The sequence below is a fragment of the Fusarium poae genome, assembly GCF_019609905.1.
Source record: "Fusarium poae strain DAOMC 252244 chromosome Unknown contig_3, whole genome shotgun sequence".
In the NCBI taxonomy this organism is placed as follows: Eukaryota; Fungi; Ascomycota; class Sordariomycetes; order Hypocreales; family Nectriaceae; genus Fusarium; species Fusarium poae.
Window position 1 is genome coordinate 453,571 of NW_025408661.1, and position 20,465 is coordinate 474,035.

Here is a 20,465-nt window from a genome sequence, read left to right on the forward strand (position 1 = left end):
ATTTAAAATAACCTATCTTTCAGAACTAGTGGGTGTATCGCCAAACTCGGTATCTTAGACCTATAGATTTTAGCTTCTATTTCTAAACCTTATAGATCAACCTCGTTTCCAAGTAGACGCCCCACTTCCTCAGCAATGCTCATAACCCTCTCCTCAGTAAGTCGTCGCCCGATAATCTGAACTGCCACTGGCGCACCGTGATACGCACTTGGATCATCTATAGGGATGTCAGCTTCAGAAAACAAGAAGAGTGTTGTATTAATACATTCTGCCTGCACCGTCCGATCTATTTCGGTAAGTGGCTTGAATTGATAATTCGGCTCATCGATCTTTTTGTCAACAAATGTGACGGGCACTACTACGCTAGTAAAATCGAGTATATTTATCGCAGTAGCATATCCATAGTATTTAAACTGGTCATGTCGGATAGCGGCTGTAGGAGTAATAGGAGCAATGATAGCATCAAGTTCCTTACCAAGTTTCGTTTCGGCCTCTCGGATCCTGGCTAGGTAATCCGACTGGTAATTCCACTTCTGAAGCTGGATATCCCAAAGTTCATTGAGACTCAACTTGGGAAGATCCGGCTTGACAAGCTCCGCAATGTTAGGAATTGCAGGCTCCCCAGAAGTATCGAGGACCGAAAATATATCCTAACGACAATAAGCAATAGTCGTAATTGTGTACGTATACGATGGACCTACAGTTCCTCCATCAGAGGCATAGATGCGGTTAGCCAGATCAACAGCATATGGATGCCGGTAAGGTTCCCAAGGAATAACTGTATGCCCAGCCTCGCTGAGTTTGTTAACAACCTTCTGGACAGCCTGGATGACCGGGGGATGAGGCAGAACCTATTAATGTAAGAAAGCCATTTCGGAAGTACAATAAAGGATGCAGCTCACATTTCCATCGCAGAGATAGTAGCCCATATTCAAACCCCGAGCGGAAATCTTTTCCTTGATAGCATTCTCTTCATCATATCTCCATGGCATTGGGATGACTTTAGAATCATAGGCCCATGGCTTTTGGCTGAGAATCGACGTGACAAAGAGCCGCATATCGGCAATAGAGTGACAGATCGGTCCGCAGACGCTATGGATGGTCTCTTGGCCTTCCATGCTGTTAGCCATCTTGGCGTATGGCAGACTTGCGTATTGTGATATGCTAAAGTGATATCACACTGTGCTAAAGTGCTAAAGTGATATATATCACCGTGAATATATATCACACTTTTTTTCAGCTAAATGTGATATCACGATAGCTAAAATGCTATCGGCCGTGTGGCATGCTTATCCGATAAGATTAGATAATCTTATCTACTTTTGTTGGATCTACTCTAATTAGCTTTTGCAACACCCCTATTGGCTTGTGTCATCGTGCACAGACCATCGAGGCGCACAACGCGACATTTCCAGGTTGAGGATACACGAGACATGTGAGACTCCAAGGTCGAAATGGTCTTCTGACCGTGAGAACATTGGCACGGATAGAAAGCTCCTGACAGGAGATATCTAAACGGGCCAGTTTTGTTTGCATTACTTCCAATCTACGGAAAATCAGCATGTTTTGAAGTTCATCGTGGAAGTTTTTACAAGACGGGCCTACCCTATATCTCAGTGCTTGAAAGATACCAGAGTGCTCACGTATTCCCCCACACTTGCGCAAGTACCCTCTAAACAATATTAGTCGCATTTCATGGTCACAAAGATTCGCTTTTCAACCTCCCCCACGCTGGACATAGTCCTTATGGGAATTGGGAAATGGTCTCATTCAATAAATTACCGTTGAAATTTAGAAAGCAGTCGTTTATGGGCTGCGGGGAAATATGATTGCTTCAGTTGCACGATACCTATCCTGACGTGTAAGTCTCGGCGGTATAGATGTATACACTAACACATCTTAGCACATCCACATAGCCTGGGCATTCAAGACAGCAAATCAAGCTCGATCGCGTCAGGTAGCGTCAGGGGTCGGTTGACACGTTCAAGAAATGAGAGTTTCAGCGAACCGCGCCACTCGTTCGACCGAATCGACCGATTTCGATCGAACGTTTGGGCCCGTTCGATTCGATAGCGAATAAAGTTCGATTCGATAAAGACTTGGCATCGAATTAGTCTATCAATTCAATTCCCGTTCGTAAGATATCCATCCCTGGTATTGGAGAAGTAGCATGGATGATAAGTGTTGCATAGGCAGCCACAGGAAACGGTGTCACACGATTACGCGTGAATCATCAGAACAGTGTTACAGGTCTGTTACAGGGTCAGCAGGTCTAGTATCATACCTCGCCTCTTTACCTATAAGAAGGAGGAGAGCAAGAACAACCATGATGATAAAGAGACAGAAGACAATCATTCCGATCATCATTAGATTATGAGTTACCGGTACCTAGTAAGAGCGCGCTGTCCGGCAGTCTGCTGCCTCGACTTTCAATATTGAATTATGAGTTCATCTTCAAAAGTTATCACTGATACCCTTACTCGATCACAGACTAGAGCATCACCCGATGATCTGCCCTTCGAATCATCTAGCTTCGACGTCATTTTCCGCACCACTCATCCAGAGAAGGCCAAACCAGGGCCATCTGGCAAACGAAAGACGTCTGGTCGTGTTATGTATGAATGCCTTCATTGTCCCCCAGATAGTCCATGGTCAAATGGAAAGCGTGGCAATGCTATTTACCACGCGAAAAGGAAGCATGCCTCTATTCTTCAGACGGAGGCCAGTACCGTAGACGAGCACGACACAGATATTATTACCCGGCCGTCAAAGCAGCCTCGGATGGACAATTTTTTTCAGAGTCGGCCATCAGATGCCACTTTACGCCGCGTCTTTAACCGACAGCAATATATAGAATCGATTGTCGGTCTGCTCACACGCCGTCGTTTACCATTCTCCGCGGTGAAATGGGATGAGATGCAGGATATCATATTGGCATGCAATCCGGCTATTGAGGATCTTCTCCTCACGTCCCGCGACGCGGCGATGCGTCATATTACCACTACTTTCGACTTATACCGATCCCAATTGAAAGCAAAGCTTCAGGCGTCCGTATCGAAGATCCATCTCTCGACCGATCTCTGGACATCGCCTCATCGGCATGGCATTTTAGCAGTATGCGCTAGATGGGTTGATAATGGCTATCGACTTCAAAAGGCCCTGCTAGCTATGCCTGAATGTCGATACAGCCACAATGGCGGGCGCCAAGCAACTCTAATGGCGGAAGCAATCGAAGAATACGGTATTGCGAAGCAAATCGGCTATCATACCGGCGATAATGCTACTTCAAACGATACCTGTTTAAAACATCTCTCACAAATGCTACAGGATAAATACGGTGTATGCTATTTAGAACGCTGATTAATAGGTAGTTGGTTAACTGAGTCTAGGTATCTTTCCATCCCAGCCAGCGTCGAATCCGATGCATCGCTCATATCATAAATCTCTCCCTTCAAGCCTTTCTCCTTGCGTCCTCGAAAGAAGCTTTACGCGCAGCACTTGCCGCTGCTAGCGACGTGACCGGCGCCGAGATGTACGAACAATTCTACTTCACACTATATTATATATCCGCCAACGAGCCAGCATCGCGGTCTGAAGGTTCGGGACAGCAAGAACAGTCTTTCAGTAAGATATGGAAGGGAAAGGCTAAAAGGGCCGCTCGGAAGCCCCCCGATTTCAAGGATGACAACTTCAGAGGCTGGCAAACCATCCCGGCGATGCGTAAACTACATAACATTGCGGTCTGGCTTCGAAATTCATCTATCCACAGTGATCTATGGGAGGATCGAGTAGGCTTGCGGCTTGGGATCGATAACGACACCCGATGGAACTCTTGGTATAAGCTGATCGATAATCTTATCAGAAGGCAATCACAGATCAAGCAATTCTTGCTTGATTACGATAAGGAGATCAACGATAATATCCTCAACCCATCAGATTGGGATTACCTTGAAAAAACACATAGATTTCTCCACCCATTCGCGTCGGCAACTTTATGGGCTGAGGGTAAGAATTCTACATTGTCGCAAACATTGACAATTATAGATGGTTTATTACGCCACTATGAAAAGAACAAGGTTTGCTGTCTCTTGATAGACTCTAAACCCTAACTTGGCTAATTATCCAATCTAGGAACATTACTCGAAGCTAGAGACGCTTAATCACCGTATCCTTCATTCAATTGAGATGGGCTGGTTCATTCTCGACAAGTATTATACGATGACCAAAGATGCGCCTGTTTACGCTGCCGCCCTCCTTCTTGATCCTTCAAAGCGAATCAGGTACGGCAATCGGTCGACGGTACTTTCGAAACGCATCTACGGCACACACGAGACTACTGCACGAGGTAGACTCGGACGACAGCGGCAGCGAAAGTGATGACGATGAGGATAGCCCATACGACTTGCAGGCAGGTCACGGGTCCAAGACCGCAGGCTTGATATACGGACGGTTAATTACGGAAGGAGCATTTGAAACAAATGAACGGCGCGTCAACTTCCGGTACATCAGTGAGGAATGGCACCGGCTGCTAGGCTTCCCGTCTGCAATGGGAGGGTTTGGTGAGGTTCTTACGCCAGGCCGCAAGCGAAAGAAGGCATCTGTCTGCGATGAAGCGCTTCGGAGACTGCAGTTGGAGAGATGGAAGTCACGTCGCCGGATCAACATCGACCGTGAACTCGTCTACTTGTATGGAGATCAAGCTGCATTCCGGGGTGTTCAACGCGAGGCGATCCAGGCAATCATGATGAACAAGAGCCCCATTGTCGTTGTGATGGGGACAGGAGGTGGAAAGAGCTTGAGCTTTATGTTGCCAGCAGCAAGCTGTCCAGGCGGCGTGACTGTCGTGGTAGTTCCACTGGTATCGCTACAGGGTGACTTGATAGAACGGTGTCGGAAGATGAAGATACCATGCACCGAGTGGCGTACCTAGTGACCAGTCCCCAGGGCCGGCATCACTTGTTTTTGTCACGCCCGAGTCCGCAATGACCAAGCGGTTCCATGATTACGTGGAAGGACTTCGGGTGATGGCGCAGCTTGACGGCTTTGTATTTGACGAAGCACATACGATACTAGAGGGCACGCGGGACTTTCGACCGAAGCTAAGAGAGTTGGGTCGTCTAGCACTGGTTGGGGTACAGATGGTATATCTAACGGCAACATTGCCACCAAGTAAGGAGGCAGAGCTCTTTGAGCTTATCAACGCTCGATCAGAGGATGTGACCATGATCAGAACCAGCACAACTCGCGCCAATGTCGTGTATAGTGTGCAAACGCTGACAGCAACGACTCCAGAGCAAGCGACAGAAGCGGTAACGATAAAGGTTCGGGAGGTACTAGACCGGAAACTCGAGGAGTCTTCTGTTCTACTGGCCCAATTGCACATATGTCTTGACATATTCATTGACATATTCCTTGACATATTCAGAGTCGTATCCATCCCGCAATGTGTTGGTTGTTGGTTGTTAGGCGTGTTGAAGGATACGGAGTAGATCATATCATATGAGTGGGTCGTGTAATTGGAGGTTACCATCCGGCATGTAAAAAGCATGGTTAGACCCTAAGTGATCAAAGTTATGCTAGCGCTATGACGTGATGGCGGAAAGTCCTGCTGTTATTGTCGCTGCCACTATAGACAAAGGCTAGCTTGGTCTGTTTCAAGAAATGAGTCCAACTGAACGCCAATCGCAACTTAAACAATGACAAGCGATTCAAGAACAGGGTTCTTGAATCGGATGGACGGAAGCATATCAGTTTGGGAGAAAATAGCATATGAGACAAAACAAGCAGGGTAAAAACTAAAAAAGGCAGGACGCGGCTCTACTATGCATACCAAACTTGATGAATATTAGGCTGTACTGTGGCAATCCCTTGCGTAGTGTAGAAGTACTTTCTATGTTGTCTCTTTTCCCTTCCTTTGAGAAAAAAGCAGTTACATTATGATTCGTTGAAACACGATTATGGTTGCATGGCCACACCGGGTATAGATGGAGAGGGAAGCAGCTTCATATTTCCAACCCGCATGGAAAGCAAATAGCGGGCGATGCCTACGTGTACAACTGCAGCCATCCCTGGATTATGTTGTGTAACCCTCGGAAGCTATCAGCTCCGTCTTGGATGGAGGACCGAGCACTGTATAAACTATCACAAGCAGTTCTCCCCCTGTAGTAGTTTAGTTTACGCTCCGCCGGTTTTTTGCATCAATATTACACCAATGTCAGGCTTGCAAACAAATAAATCAAATCAAATTGGCGATTTGATTTGATTTGATTTGAATAGATTTGGATTTAATTTATTTGGTTCCAAGCCTGCCATGTAGCGCCTGCAGGTTGTCCATGAAAACAAGAAATTTGATAGAATCCCGAGTTCACCGGGTACGATCAGGAGTAAATTCTCACATTATGCAGCACCAGTGTATCGATGGATTTTCCAATCATATCATGTTGACAAAGTGATGGACTAACCCAGGTGAGACATTCACTTCTGTCGAGTACATGTGATAGCGTCTCATTGGTGTATACGTGGGCCAGCAAACAGCAAACCACGTGAGGCCCGAATTAGGAACCCACTAGCAATCGCGGAGCCTAAAACGGCCGCTATATTCAGGACATCATGATTGACATGCATATGACGGAGTACCGTAGACGCTAGCAAAAAGTGATTGTATTCTCCCTTAGCGGCCGGGTAGAGTTTTACGCGCGGCACGGTTTTTTCAGCAGTGTTATGACATCTTGGCAAGTCCAATGGAGAATCATGTCATTGAATTCGAAATTATTGGTAATAAAGTAACTATCTGAAAATGTCTATTCACGCGCCTGATTGGCCCTAAGAGCTCTTAAGCCTGATCACTTAGCTCTGCACGTACTAGCCAGCCATTCGCAAGCAGAGCTGGGACCGACCTTTTTCAGCTGCATCGCTTAGGCAAAAAATACTCCCTCGCCTCGATCCGTTCCACTTTAAGCGTAGCTTTCCCTCGGAACAAATTCCCCGAACGTTGCCTGATTTTAGAGCTTGCAGGGGTGTCAGCGTTCCACCGGAGCAAAATACCCAATATAATCGGTCTCTCTTTCAGCTTGCTCATCTTTTCTCCTTGAGGCTTAGACACACTTCCGGGTACCCCGCTTCTCAGTCACCACAACAACAATACGGCAGCTTCAAATAAATCTATATTTATCAATCTGCGTCCACATGGTGTCACAAATACATCATTCTTCTCATTCGCCATCGGTCGCGATTTCGGCATATCAAGACATGCCGTATGCGGGATCGTTCGCCGTTACCCGCATCAACAGAGTGCCCGAGATCAACCCCGTACAGGGCGACCACCGACTATTGCTTCAAATAGGTCGTGATCCTCATATACAGATAACTGACTTGCTCCGGAAGGCCGGTTTAACATGTCACAGCAAGACTTTAACAACATACCTCGGAAAAGAGGGTATTGTCACGGGCTGGGCTCGGTTTATAGGTGAACGGGGAACGCTTCAGGCGAACGGCATCTATTACTACGGATAGGCACTACAGGCAGGTCAGGATCTATTGACAAGACGTAGCTCAAGGAGCTACGTTCGGGATCTGTCTGTCGGTAACTACCTTACTCCTGTGGGTACGCTAAATGTTGGATACGCGCAAATACGATGGGGTGAGCATATAAAATGTGGATTCGGATGTGATGATACTATTGATCGTGGACTTGTTTCTTGTCCGTTCTTCTCTCTCCGAGGCAGTGTGTTTAACAACCAAGTCAAGTAATTTGGTTGGTTGAGGTGGGGGGCCACATCAGTGTTTATTACCCCCAGGAGAACGGATCTCATAGGCCAGATGGCTACACATGGGGACCCACCTCAAGCAACCAAGTCACTTGACTTGGTTGTTGGACACACTGCTCCGAGGGGGGTTTCACTCCTCTTCTGGATACAAGAATAATATTGCAATAAATGGAAGTGGAGCCGATTCCCAGCCACCAATCTAACACGGGCCGCCCCCACGTCCATGCCGAATGGGGACTGGCATGTACACCAGATGGAGGTGAGTGGCACTTTCTCACGTTAGCGCAGTTTTCTCCCTCCTACCCTGGCCACGGCGATCAGCTGCTAAACGCTCAGATGTGTCACGGGTCCGGCTCGGGAATACAGGTGAACGGGGAACGCTTCAGGCGGGCTAGGTTCTATTGCTACGGATAGGCACTGCAGGCAGGTCAGGCTCTATTGACAAGACGTAGCTCGAGGAGCTACGTTCAGGATCTATCTAGTCGGTAAACTAAAGTCCCAGCGATAACGTATCGCCACGTGATCTATATCCACTTGCAGATCTAGGGTAGGCTGGTCTGACTTCGAGCTGTGACAGATTGGCACTTTCAACTTTCTACCCAGGTTGTCGTCAACCAGGTTCGATAAGGGCTAAGCAATGCTACTTTGAAGTATGCTAATTTTAGTCTCCTGTTGCTTAGGTTCGGCATCTTGCGAAGTCCCAATCGCGATGACTTTGGCAAGCAAGCTTCGTGGGTCTAGAACTAGTGTGTGTCTCGTATGACTTTCAGCTTATGTTTTCCTGATTCAAGAGGAGGGCCGTGCCACCACTCACCGTAGTAAGCTTTTCAGTCACCGATACATACCTTGCACCTCGGGATAAGAGGGAGGGTTACATGCCAATGTTACCTCACGGGCGACTAAGGGTGTCAAAGTAGAAGGTGTACATTGAAATCTTTTCCAGGTCTGGAGCATTCTGTATCTGACAATATCCACTCTTTTGCAGATCGCTTTGGCACTCCATGTAATAGCGGCACCTACGGACCCACCCATATCTTATGAGATCTTGGCTTGTAGATACTGCCACTCCAGTGTCTAACAACAACACTAGCCATTCAACTCTTTTAACGTATCTTGTCTCCTTGAGTCTGTACTGTGCCCTGCACTTGTTTCTAACTCTATAAAATCTAAACTGTGAAACTCGCGATGGAATTCCCCTCTCGTTATCAGATCGACATACCCGATGTGGACGTTCTAACCTATGTGTTTGGTACACCTCATCCAGCCATACTTCTCCTTTTCTTCCGCATTTCCGTTAACTCATCCCATAGGAACACCAACTCCAGGAGACGGCCCCTTCGTCTACTTAGATGCAGAGACACAAACGCAAGGTTTTCGTAAATCCGAATTGGAAACATACGTCAAGAAGCTTGCAGGGGGCCTCCGTGCGACGAAGAGGATAAAGAACGACGACGTCATCTTGGCATACACTCAGAATTCCGTGAGTGTCCACAGGGCTATTGTTCTCCTAAGGAAGTGGTGTCTGATCTTATAGATTTGGTATCCAATTATCGTGCTCGGGGCCATATGTGCGGGTGGAATTTTTACCGGTGCCAATCCAGGGTATACCTCGATAGGTGAGAGCAGAAAGCCTGTTCACGGCAACTAGACTTCTTGACGCCAGAATGCCATGCTATAGCTAACACACCGGCTAAATTTACAGAGCTAACCCAACATCTCACCATTTCTGGCGCGACCTGCATCTTTACCGATTCCGAACGACTCGAGGCAGCTGTGGAGGCTGCAGACGCCGCGGCCTTACCAAGATCATCCATAGTTTTACTCGACGACGGCAGAGAGCCCGCGTTGGTTGATTTACACCGTATACAGGACTTTCTGGCTAGCCCTCATTCATGGGAAGTGATCAAGGATCCCCAGGTGTTGACCGAGAAGTGCGTTGTTTTCATCAAAAAATGGCAGTTCAAGGCTGACAATGCCATCAGGGTTGCTGTTCTTAATTTTAGCAGTGGTACAACTGGAAACCCCAAAGCTTGTATGATCACCCACCGCAATCTAGTTGCCAATGCAGAACAGACTCTGCACCTGGATGAGGTAGCTCGAGAAAGATCATCAAGTATGAATCATTCTTCTCATGAAACCCATTGTGCATTTCTGCCACTCTATCACGCTAGTAAGTCTACAGTCTAATTTTATACTCATGCACAGCTGATGAGTTAACCAGGTGGTTTGCTCACCTATTGCATCGTTAATCTACGAAGATCTTGTACCACAGTCGTCATGCGCAAGTTCAGCTTGAGACTTCTCCTCAGCACCATACAACGATTTCGCGTCACGTCCCTCTTTCTAGCCCCGCCAGTGGTACTAATGCTGGTCGAGAGTGATCTTTTATCTCAATACGACCTTTCGAGTGTCGAGCTCTTGCTCTGTGGAGGAGCTCCTCTTCAACCAGAGCAATCCAGAAAGCTAGAAGCAGTGTTTGGTGATGGCAGGGTTCGCAGCCGACAAGGCTGGGGAATGACAGAGGCTACAATGGCTGTCACTCTGTTTGCGCCCGACGAGTTTGATCCTTCACACAAAGGCGTCGGGTACCTTGTTGCTAACATGCAGATGAAGATAGTCGCTGACGATGGTAGTCAAGTTGGCTATTGCGAGGAGGGTGAAGCTTTTGTTCGAGGTCCCAACGTCTTCAAGGGTTACTACAAGAACCAGAGCGCCTCTCAGCAAGCGTTTGACTGGATGGGTTGGATGAGAACAGGAGATATTGTGACTATTCAAAGGAGCGGACTCGTGACAGTCGTGAACCGTAAGAAGGTTGCTACCATGACATAATCAACACCCCGGCAATAAACTTGTACTGACACTTCGATACAGGAGCTTATCAAAGTGAAAGGTTTTCAAGTTGCACCATCGGAGCTTGAAGGACATCTCCTCGAGCATCCAGGCGTCAAAGACTGCGCAGTCACTCGAATAATCCTGTCAGTAACCATTTAACTTCCTTGTATCGCTACTGCGGTTTAGTTATGCGCTTTTTCAAGCTAACTCTAGACTGAGCAGAAACGGCCAAGAGCACCCGCAAGCTCATATCGTAGCCAGAGACAGCGACGTGACGGCCGAATCTATAATGGAGTTTTTACAAGGACGACTTTCAGCACACAAAAGGATCACCGGTGGAATTGTTTTTACAAAAAGCATCCCAAAGTCCGCGTCCGGCAAGATTCTGCGCTGGATGCTCCAAGACCCGGGACATGCTAGATTAACACATCTTTGATGCTAGAGATGTAGTCGGCATAACAATGGTCATCTAGCTTGAGCCAAATCAGTAGTTTCTGTGCCATAATGAGATCCTTTCTGTTCATTTCAGTATAAAAGAATCGTCAAGTAAAAGTAACCAGCCTCAACGTTGAGTAACTGAAGTTGCTAAACAATCCTGTTTACTTCCTACCCCTGCTTGAGACTTTCGACCGCTCGCGTTCTGTACTGGCTCTGAACCACGATTCAAAAGGTCACTCGGGATTTTTCCAGTTACTCGTGATGAACACCGGCAGCTTAGCTCAATCTTGCGTCAACATACCAGAACAATTTCCTTGATCAGTTGAGTATCTGTCAGATATTAAGGTGTATCGTGTGTATTTCTTGATCCTTTTACAATCGAAGGACTATTGAGACCTTATATCTTCGACTGGTTCCTTCTAGGATTTGAGTCCTAGAAAGTCCTAGATGAAAGTTGTGACGGTTACACCTTAGCCGTTAGGCCACAGGGCAAAAGATTGGGCTATAATCACTATGAGCGATTACAGTGGTGCTTACAGCTGCCTATAGAGCCTTATAGCGCTGTTACGGGCACGAATCGTAACAAAAGTCCTATGATCTAAGTTTAGGACTTTAAACTTTAATCCTGAACCTTAATCCTGAACCTTAATCCTGAAGTTGAGGGTGAACCCTCCAACATTCAACAGTATCCATACTACAGTGGGATGCAATAAGTTTGAATACCGGGCGTGTATCTTCTTTTCCCGCTAGCCCTTTTAAGTCAGCTACTACGTGCATATCAGCTTTTGCACGGCTGATAAGAATATAGTGATTGGCTAGATTGAGCTTCTTCCTCAGATTAGAAGCAGGCTAAACTCCAAACAGGCTAGACAGGGGCATCAGTACTTCAAAAGGTATTCAAACTTATTGCATCCCATCCCACTGTACAGTATAACCTTAACGGGAGCCAAATTTAAATTGAGTATGCTGCATTGGCTACGTGGCCCGGCAGCCCTCCAATGAAAGGGCTCAGACAAGGAAACGCCTTACAAGCCCATTGAAATCTTCTTCAGGTCTGGAGCATTCTGTATCTGACAATATCCACTCTTTTGCAGATCGCTTTGGCACTCCATCACAGTATTACAAAAATACCCTGTGGACAAGGAGTGGGGTTGCAAAGCCTCCAATCTCCTCAAAGGAAGGCTGTCAAGATGATATGATGCCAGAGAAGCTACTGCATCCGACCGCAATTTATTTTGGTTGCATACCTCTACCGGTACATGGCGCAGCTATCAGTTCAGGGCCATATCGGCCCGAAAGGAGCAGCAGACTGTAGATTCCATGCCATCAGCCAGTGCAGGAGTTACACAATCATTAGGCATCCCAGTGTTAAAACTTAAACGATAACGATACAATGCCTATGTTACATCACGGCATTATACTGCGGACAGACTGAGAATTTAATATATGTAAACATTCTATAACTGCAGATCACTTCGCGTCCTCAAAACAACCTATTCTCGGCAGTTGGATTGCCTCGGGGCTGGAGGATTGATCAGCGAGAGGACACCTGCCCGGATGATCACTTTCATCCCTCTCCCTGTTGCCGATGTGCCTACTTAAGGCCGGGTGCAAATGGAGCTTCGACAGACACTCCTCAGCGTAAACAAATTGGCTCCTATTCCTACACCTACCCCTACCCAGGCGCAACTACCGAGTGGAAAAGTTCCTCTAACCACTTTTCAAACTTCATTTTTCCCAATACCGGGAATCTGAATAGGACTCCTAAGTCACAAAGCTTCACCTTGCACAATGGCGCCCACTACCAACGTTCCCAACTCTCCCAAAGAGAGCATTGCAAACATTTTCAATTCCTATGTTGCCGCTGCCGCCATCGCTGCCGCTTGGGAAGTTGGTCTTCTTGATCAAGTTCGGGCCCAAAAGGTGGTGGATATCAACCTATTCGCAGCTGATCACGATCTTCACCTGGAATCCACGGATGCCCTGGTCTCGACTCTTGCCATGGTTGAAGTACTTGAGCGCGAAGGGACTCATTCCAAGCCGGGGAGGCTCTTGGAAGAGGCCTACCAAACTAAAGGGCTGTTTCATTGGCTTGCTCTTGGATCTGGTAGTCTCTTCGCACAAACCCAGCATGCCTTGCGTAACGAGAACCGCAAGGGAAAGTATTTCACTCGCGACTCAGCAGCCATCGCACTGGCATGCCGTGAGGCCAGCCTGCAATACATCGACCCGGTCTTCCTGGATGCCATGGGCAAATCAGGTTGCAAATTCAACTCGGCTGTGGACTTGGGAAGCGGGAGCGGCGAAAGACTGATGCAGATATTGGACCGCTTCCCCAGAAGTACTGGTATTGGCATTGATATTGCTGGCCCAGCAAACAAATGTGCCACGGCTGACGCCGTACGCCGTGGGTACAGCAGTCGCCTCACCTTTATGGAGGGCGATGCGCGAGACCTCAGCTACCAGGATGAGTTTACTCGAGTCGATCTCTTGACGTCCTTCTTGATGGGTCATGACTTTTGGCCTAGGGAGAATTGTATTGCCACTTTGAAAAACCTCCGAAGCATCTTCCCAAACGTGCAGCGGTTCTTTCTATGTGATACTGTGCGGATCTTGATCAACAGACCTGAATCCCGACATGCTGTCACAGAAGATGCTGTGCCGATCTTCACGTTGGGATTCGAGTTTGGCCATGCACTCATGGATCAGACTATACCTACTTTGGAGGACTGGGAAGGTGTTTTCGAAGAGGGGGGATGGCGGTGTGTCAAGCAGCATCACATATCGCCTCCTTCTCTTACTGTTCTCTTCGAGTTGGAACCTCTCAAGGTCGAATAGACGTGAGCCGACTGCATTACTGTGACAAGTTCAAAATACACGGTAGTTTGCCGAGATGTTATTTTTCACACTGCGTATTACTCTACACTAGGACATTGCGGTAGATAGTAAACACGATATTACCTGTGATATCTACGATAATGTGTTAAATTCCCTTTTGCCATGTCCCCGGGTTCTGTTTGTCTGCATTTCTCGAACCCGTGACAACTTGGCAGTATTGCCCGTCAAAGTAAAATCAGTCCCACGAACTCGGAAGCGACTGTCTCCCAATTCCATGTGTAGATGCTGGTTTGCTATCCAGCACCAACCGTGATAGCCGAGTTGCAAACTCTAACTCGCTTTGTACAGTGGGATGCAATAAGTTTGAATACCGGGCGTGTGTATCCTTCCAGGCTGCTAGCTGCTTTAAGTTAAGGCTGCGTATATATAATCTCTCGTACGCCAATTTGAGTAATACTGATTGGCTGTTATAAGCTTCTTACTGGGATTAGAAGCCCGCTAAAGTAAAAAGAGGCTAAATTGGGGGTACCAGTACATAAAAAGGTATTCAAACTTATTGCATCCCACTGTATCTAGGATGGGGGAAAGGGCATGCCAGTAGATGTTTTCCCACTAATCAGTGTGTCCAACAACCAAGTCAAGTAACTTGGTTGTTGAACACACTGCCACTAATGCTCCCTGTGATTGGCCTCTGCGTGATGTGCACAACAATGAAAAAGATCAGCGCGGTAAACAATCATGACACATAGTATGTAGTCACTAGTAAGGTTTATCGGTGTCGTCCGGAATGCGACGTGAAACCCCTCTCCTTGAGGGGGGCAATGCATGAGGGGTAGAGAAAACAAACAGCTTGTAGCGAGGTAGACTGCAACATATATTGCGATATGATGATATGTATAAATGGCCAGAACCTGTACATCGATGAAGAGCCATAAAGCAAAGATAAACTTCATTTTAAATTTCTACTTTGATCTTCTGCATCACTACTGTCAACCACTCCACCATGTCTAGTGTTGCAACTTCCATGCCCGCTTTCAGCACGCTGCCCCTGGATGAGGAATCATTCGCTTCCGCATCTCCAGCTGGGACTCTGACTAGCAACCTGACCAAAGCAATCCGCGACGCCAATCACGGTATGGCCCATGTGCCACCTTACGACGTGGTTGATGGTTGTTGTACCTGGCATTGGACAGACAAGTTTTCTGAGGCCGAAGGATGGATAGTCATCGACTCTCCTGTCCCTTCGGTCTCAGGTGGGGGTCTTTTCCTTCACGCCGGAGCAACTCTGGATGAGGTCCGTGATGTAACCCACACTATGAGCGCCAAGCTCGCCGTGTCCTCACAACCCCAGATTTGTGGCGCAAAAGGCGGTATCCGTTTCCCCCCGGAAGATCCGGGCGCTTCACTTGTCCTTGAGCGATTTGTTCGTGACAATGCCGGTGTTATTTCCCAATATTGGGGAACCGGCGGAGATCTCAATACAGACCATGCAGTCATCGACAAACACGCCAGGGCCTATTGCTCCCCAGGCACTGTGACTGCGTTGGACGCACTTTGCCTTTTCCTGAACCATACCGCATTTGCTTCAACCTCGTCCAATATTACTGCTTTACTTGGAGAGTCCGTTGGCGACACCCAGTGGTCTCTTAGCGAGTATTCTGTCGGTTATGTGATGGCGATCATACTCAAAGAGTTGCTTGTCCACACAAAGCCGGACCTTTTGGGCAGAGCTCGTTTGGTGGTACAAGGTTTTGGGTGCGTTGGCTCTACATTTGCGCATGCAGTCAAGAGACTAGGCATCGGCCAGGTGGTGGCAATCTCCAGCCAGTACGGCTTTTACGTCGACAGAACAGGCATTGATTGTGATGCTATCGAATACACCCGTCAGACAGTTGTGAGGAGTAGGCAGACTATGGGGCTCGATCCCAGGAGCCTAGAGGCGGGACTGACTCAGCCTCAGCTCGAGTCACGTTTGTATACAAAACGCCGAGCTGGAGCTTCTGACGAGGAACATCTTGCTGATTTCTTGGGCGCATCAGAGGGTGAGGTCTTTGTTCCTTGTGCTCAGCGCTACGTTTTGGGGCCAAAGACCATATCAGCGTTGCTCGACGGTACATTCTATAATGTACCTCGTGGGGCTCGATTTATCCTTGCAGGTGCCAACAATGTTTTCAGCCAGGGCGAGACCAAACATGAGATGCTAGGTAAACTAGATTCTGCAGCAGTTCTCATGGTTCCTGAATGGGTCAGTAACTCGGGAACCTCCAATCTGTTTATGCGAGCCTGCGGCGGCCTTGCCTTGAAAGGTTACAACGCTTCTAGCCTCAAGGCATGTGCCAGTGATTCAAGGGCCTTTGTCAACGCCATTTTCACCAAAGTTGGGAACGATGCAGGTACTAGGACTCTCTGGGAGGCTTGCGAGAACCTAGCGGTTACTCGTAAACGGACCGGGGCAGTCAATCTTCTCGGTGTGCAGAGGATGTCCCATCTGACTCTCACAACCCCCAACGCCGCCCGCGCAATCCAAACCATAACCCAAGTCTACAACGCTAGGGTCAACCAAGATGGAAGTCTTTATCAACTGCCGGGCCCAGGTGACCCAACACTTAGTATCGTCCAAGCACCGCGGGTCGCCGGGCCCGCTGATATCGGGCTATCTGTGCATTTCTCCGTGTACAGTTTGGAGAAGGCTCGTGATGTGCTAAGGGCTGAGAATATTGCCTTTGAGGAGAGAGCGTTGAAGGATGGGTCACTAGAGCTGGTCCTTGGTCGCGAGCCAGCTGGATATCCAATACGTCTTCGTCAAGTCCCTGTACGAGAGGTATTAGATCATGACTTCTCCGGGTCTGATCATGTGCTGAGCTCAATAATCGGCTCAACTGGACAGATCGATCATTATGCAGCAATCATGCCCAACTCAGCCCGTGCCAAGAGGTTTCACGAATATATGATGGGCTTCACACCGGTTCGGACCTTCGCTGTCAAGGCTGGCACTACTGCTCAAAGTGACGACGGGCTGATGCATGTCATGACTGTTCCATTCGATACCAGCCGCGTCGTAGTCCTTACTGAAGGTCTCACTCAGGACTCAATCTTCACCAAACTTATGGAGCGCCACAACGGACCATACCTTCATCACATCGCCTTGCAAGTTGACAATGTCGATATTGTCTTTGCCCAGGTAAGGGAGAGAGGCTGGCAAACAACTTCGGAAGAGCCGAGCTTTGATCTCGCTACAGGCCTTCGGCAATTCTTCCTGAAAGAGGAAGAGATTGGATGTACCTTGGAGTTCATTGGTCGGAGAAAGGATGACACTGGAGGCTACGGGAACGGAACAGCGGAATTCGGAGTTGGAAATATTGTGGCTCTGGCTCAGTCTCTGGATGATTTGTCCAAGTGAATGAATGGACTGAGGCAATAGAACCGATTCCGCCAGAAGCGTTCCCCGTTCACCTGTACTACCGAGACCCGCCCGTGACACTATCCTGATATTTAAGGGATTTCCCGGTGACCCGCCGGATCCGGTGATCTGCCGGATTATTGCCAACTTACACGGGTGACTTCAATCTAGCATAGCCCAACAAGCACTTTTCAAAATGCGCTAAAACTACGAAGATGATATAATTATTTCCTTAAGACTTATTTCAATTAACTTCGAAGTCATCAAGCCATCGCGGTCGTTTCCTGTTCCGCTGCGATCGTCCCGAGTCCCGATATGCCACCACTACCTCCCGACCGCTCTCGACAACTAAAGAAGGCCTTTTAGGCCGAGTTTTATGGCTGGGTGGCGTCGGCGTCTTTGTATTTGGGGTACTTAATGCTTCGTTGGGTGGCTTGAATAATACGGGGGGCTGGGTGATTGTGGGAAGAACGACGATGATTTCGTCCCGGTTGCCCCCATTCTCTTCGAGACCATCTGAGCCATTCTGCCGTGCCTGATGCTTCGGTTGTATACTCTGCTGATTCTGCTTCTTCATCTCAATCCGAAGCTGCCCGTTTGCTTCTCTCTCAAGCTGCTTTGTTTCTTTTTCCCGCCCTTTTCTTTCCTTTTTCTCCTCCCGCTGCCTCTTCCTCTCCAATACCTGTTGCTTTTGCTCCTCTACTCTTTTCTGCCGCAGAGCCTTTTCAGTTCTCTTCTGGAGAACCTCCTCTTCCTTCTGCGCCTCCATTTCAACTTTCTTCTGGCGAGCTTGGGCGATCTTTTGCGGGCTAAACACCTGAGCTGAATTAGGATCCACACGATCAAAGATATAGTCTTTCAGGGCTTTACCATGCTGCCTTCGCTGTTTTTCACGGATAATTGTCTCACGGAGGCCTTGGTTCTCATGCCTGAGCAGCTCAACCTCGGCCTGTAGAGTGTCCATCGGTGATGAGAAGGCGGTAATCGCGCCCATTTCTTGCTTTCGCCTTGGTAAAGCGGTCGAAAACACCAACCAGCCACTCTTTCCCCAGTTCGTGACTCGTCTAGCCAGTTTCGGACGTGGAAAAGAAGGCTGATTGATGCTCAGGATCAAAGTCAGTGAGCCAAGTATCCTGAACTTGTCCCGGCTTGCCCTGGTAGATGAGGAATGGTGGTAGCGATGTCATGGCAGATGCACGCCAGGAATGTGATCCACGATCGGTTCCCATCCTGGGAAGCACCGAGCAATTTGCCTTGTCTTTTAGCATTGACATCAAATACTCTCTTCGTTCGGTTGATTACACCCAGGAGAAATCCCTTCTCATCCATGTTATACGTGTTCTGAGGTAAGATGTCGTATTTGTCGATTTTTTCACGGATCTTCCATGATTAGCAACGAACCAAAGGCGCAACGAGTCTGCTTACTAGATCAAAATATGCTCTACACCGAGAAGCATTGTCGGCTCTTCTTCGTGTTATATCAAATCCATCAAACCAGGTACAATCGATCTCGTTGCGATGGCGCTGGACGAAGCTGTATGGCCAGTTCTTTCCGACCTCGATTTTGGCTATGTCCTGAGCAAAATTTCGGATCATGGATAGGGTTAGCGGAATGCCACGCAGTGAGAGTTTACGGGTATAAGTAACAAGATCTTGTTCCTGTTGTTTTGAAAGACGAGATTTATACAAAGAGTCGGCATCGCGTCTTGCTCTCTGTTTGCCCTGATGGCGGCGGCGCAGGGTAGTCTCGTCACATTCGAACTTTTTAGCGGTAGCAGTATAGTTAATAGATCTTGAGGTTCTCAGAAACTCGAGCGCTTTATCGATTGCTGCCATGGTTGTTGAGTTATTAAAGATTGAAGTTGGGAGTGAATATCGGTGTAAGTCCAGCAGATCATCGGATCTGACGCAATTTCGCTGCCCGACAGAGTTCGGTCACGCTCGGGTCGCGAGACGGCCAGAACCCGTTCACGGCCGAGCTGGAGGCGATGGCGATGGCATTGCGATGCATGCCAGATGGTCTACAACGTCGAGAGCTTACGGTGTTGTCAAGTAGTCAGTCGTCACTCAAGGCGATTGTGCGACCGCGACAGCAGTCGGGCCAGGCCACCATCCGTCAGATCTACGAGCACATCGAACGATTAAGGGACAACAACAGAGTCAAGATGATATGGGTTCCCTCCCGAGATGAAGACCTCAGCATGAACCTTGAAGCAAAGAGACAAGCCAAGAAGGCCACCAGAGCAGAACGCACGCCGCAATCGCTACCATCCACAACCCCTCTTTCGGCACCACCCCTCTTTCGCCAGGCAAAATAAAAAAAGCTCCACCAAAACTCACCAACTTCACTTACACAGAACTTGACCGAATTGATAGAAATCCGTGAAATTTTTGTTTCATAAATCATAAATAGGGTTTATCTATTGTACTCTGGTTTTTTTCACCATCCGCCGCGACCGCCTGGGTGGTTGGTGCGGTATGTTTTCCTCTCTGACTTCGATAACAGAACCAGCCTCCGATTCTGACTCTTGCTCGCTTGAAGAGACGAATTCCACCCCGACAGGCGTATAACGAGTCGCCCCTTCTGGTATGGGCTCCTTACCAGCTAGAGTCTCTCCAAGAGTCATAAAACGCCTGTTAGGATTTGGCACCGTCTTCCTCTTCTTCCCTCTTTTCAGCCGAGCCAATTCTTCCTCTAGGCTGGCAATCCTCAGAGTATGCGCCGCTACTGTCTGCTGGTGAGCTTCAAAGCCCTTGGCTATCACGTTGTACCGTCTCCGCGTCTTTGGTGTTTTGTTCAATCCAAGATCACGAATTTGACGGCTTATCCGTGGCGTATCGTCCGAGCCAAGATACGGCCTGGGTTCAGGAGTCACTCTTGGGCTGCCGTTTGGCCTATCTTGTTGGATTTCAGGGTGCCGTAATGCTTTCGCACGTGAAATGGGCCAGTTTCCAGTGACCCTCCAGCCAGACAGTATGTTCTTCTTAGTCATTCCAACTCGGCGAGCCTTGGCGTAGGCCCTGATGAAATTGACCTTGTCCATCGGAGCGGAATCAGTCAACGAGGCGAACCTTTCCAACTCTCGTCGATATGCAGCCTTCAGCGCGTTAAATACTCCATTGTCCAGTGGCTGGAGTCCATGAGAGCAGTGTGCTGGTAGATAGCAGCAATAAACGTTGTTCAGAAAGCA

The 20,465-nt window shown here is 48.1% G+C and overlaps 4 protein-coding genes across 4 annotated transcripts; 3 read left to right on the plus strand and 1 right to left on the minus strand.

Annotated features, from left to right (window-relative positions):
• Positions 1 to 89: 89 nt before the first annotated feature.
• Positions 90 to 1,130, minus strand: FPOAC1_013756 (uncharacterized protein; the record flags this gene model as incomplete). The annotated part of the gene is made up of 4 exons (XM_044858097.1): positions 90 to 217; positions 266 to 650; positions 702 to 851; positions 903 to 1,130. The coding sequence occupies 4 exons, from the start codon at positions 1,128 to 1,130 to the stop codon at positions 90 to 92; spliced, it is 891 nt and encodes a 296-aa protein (XP_044700921.1).
• A 7,821-nt stretch (positions 1,131 to 8,951) lies between these two features.
• FPOAC1_013757 (uncharacterized protein) lies at positions 8,952 to 11,034 on the plus strand (the record flags this gene model as incomplete). Its single annotated transcript, XM_044858098.1, has 8 exons — positions 8,952 to 9,015; positions 9,077 to 9,246; positions 9,301 to 9,382; positions 9,469 to 9,697; positions 9,749 to 9,936; positions 9,988 to 10,577; positions 10,638 to 10,741; positions 10,821 to 11,034. 8 exons carry the CDS (start codon positions 8,952 to 8,954, stop codon positions 11,032 to 11,034), a joined length of 1,641 nt encoding a protein of 546 aa, XP_044700922.1.
• Positions 11,035 to 12,827: 1,793 nt separating this feature from the next.
• FPOAC1_013758 (uncharacterized protein) lies at positions 12,828 to 13,874 on the plus strand (the record flags this gene model as incomplete). The annotated part of the gene is made up of 1 exon (XM_044858099.1): positions 12,828 to 13,874. One exon carries the CDS (start codon positions 12,828 to 12,830, stop codon positions 13,872 to 13,874), a length of 1,047 nt encoding a protein of 348 aa, XP_044700923.1.
• Positions 13,875 to 14,877: 1,003 nt separating this feature from the next.
• FPOAC1_013759 (uncharacterized protein) lies at positions 14,878 to 17,274 on the plus strand (the record flags this gene model as incomplete). The annotated part of the gene is made up of 1 exon (XM_044858100.1): positions 14,878 to 17,274. The coding sequence occupies one exon, from the start codon at positions 14,878 to 14,880 to the stop codon at positions 17,272 to 17,274; it is 2,397 nt and encodes a 798-aa protein (XP_044700924.1).
• Between the last annotated feature and the right edge of the window lie 3,191 nt (positions 17,275 to 20,465).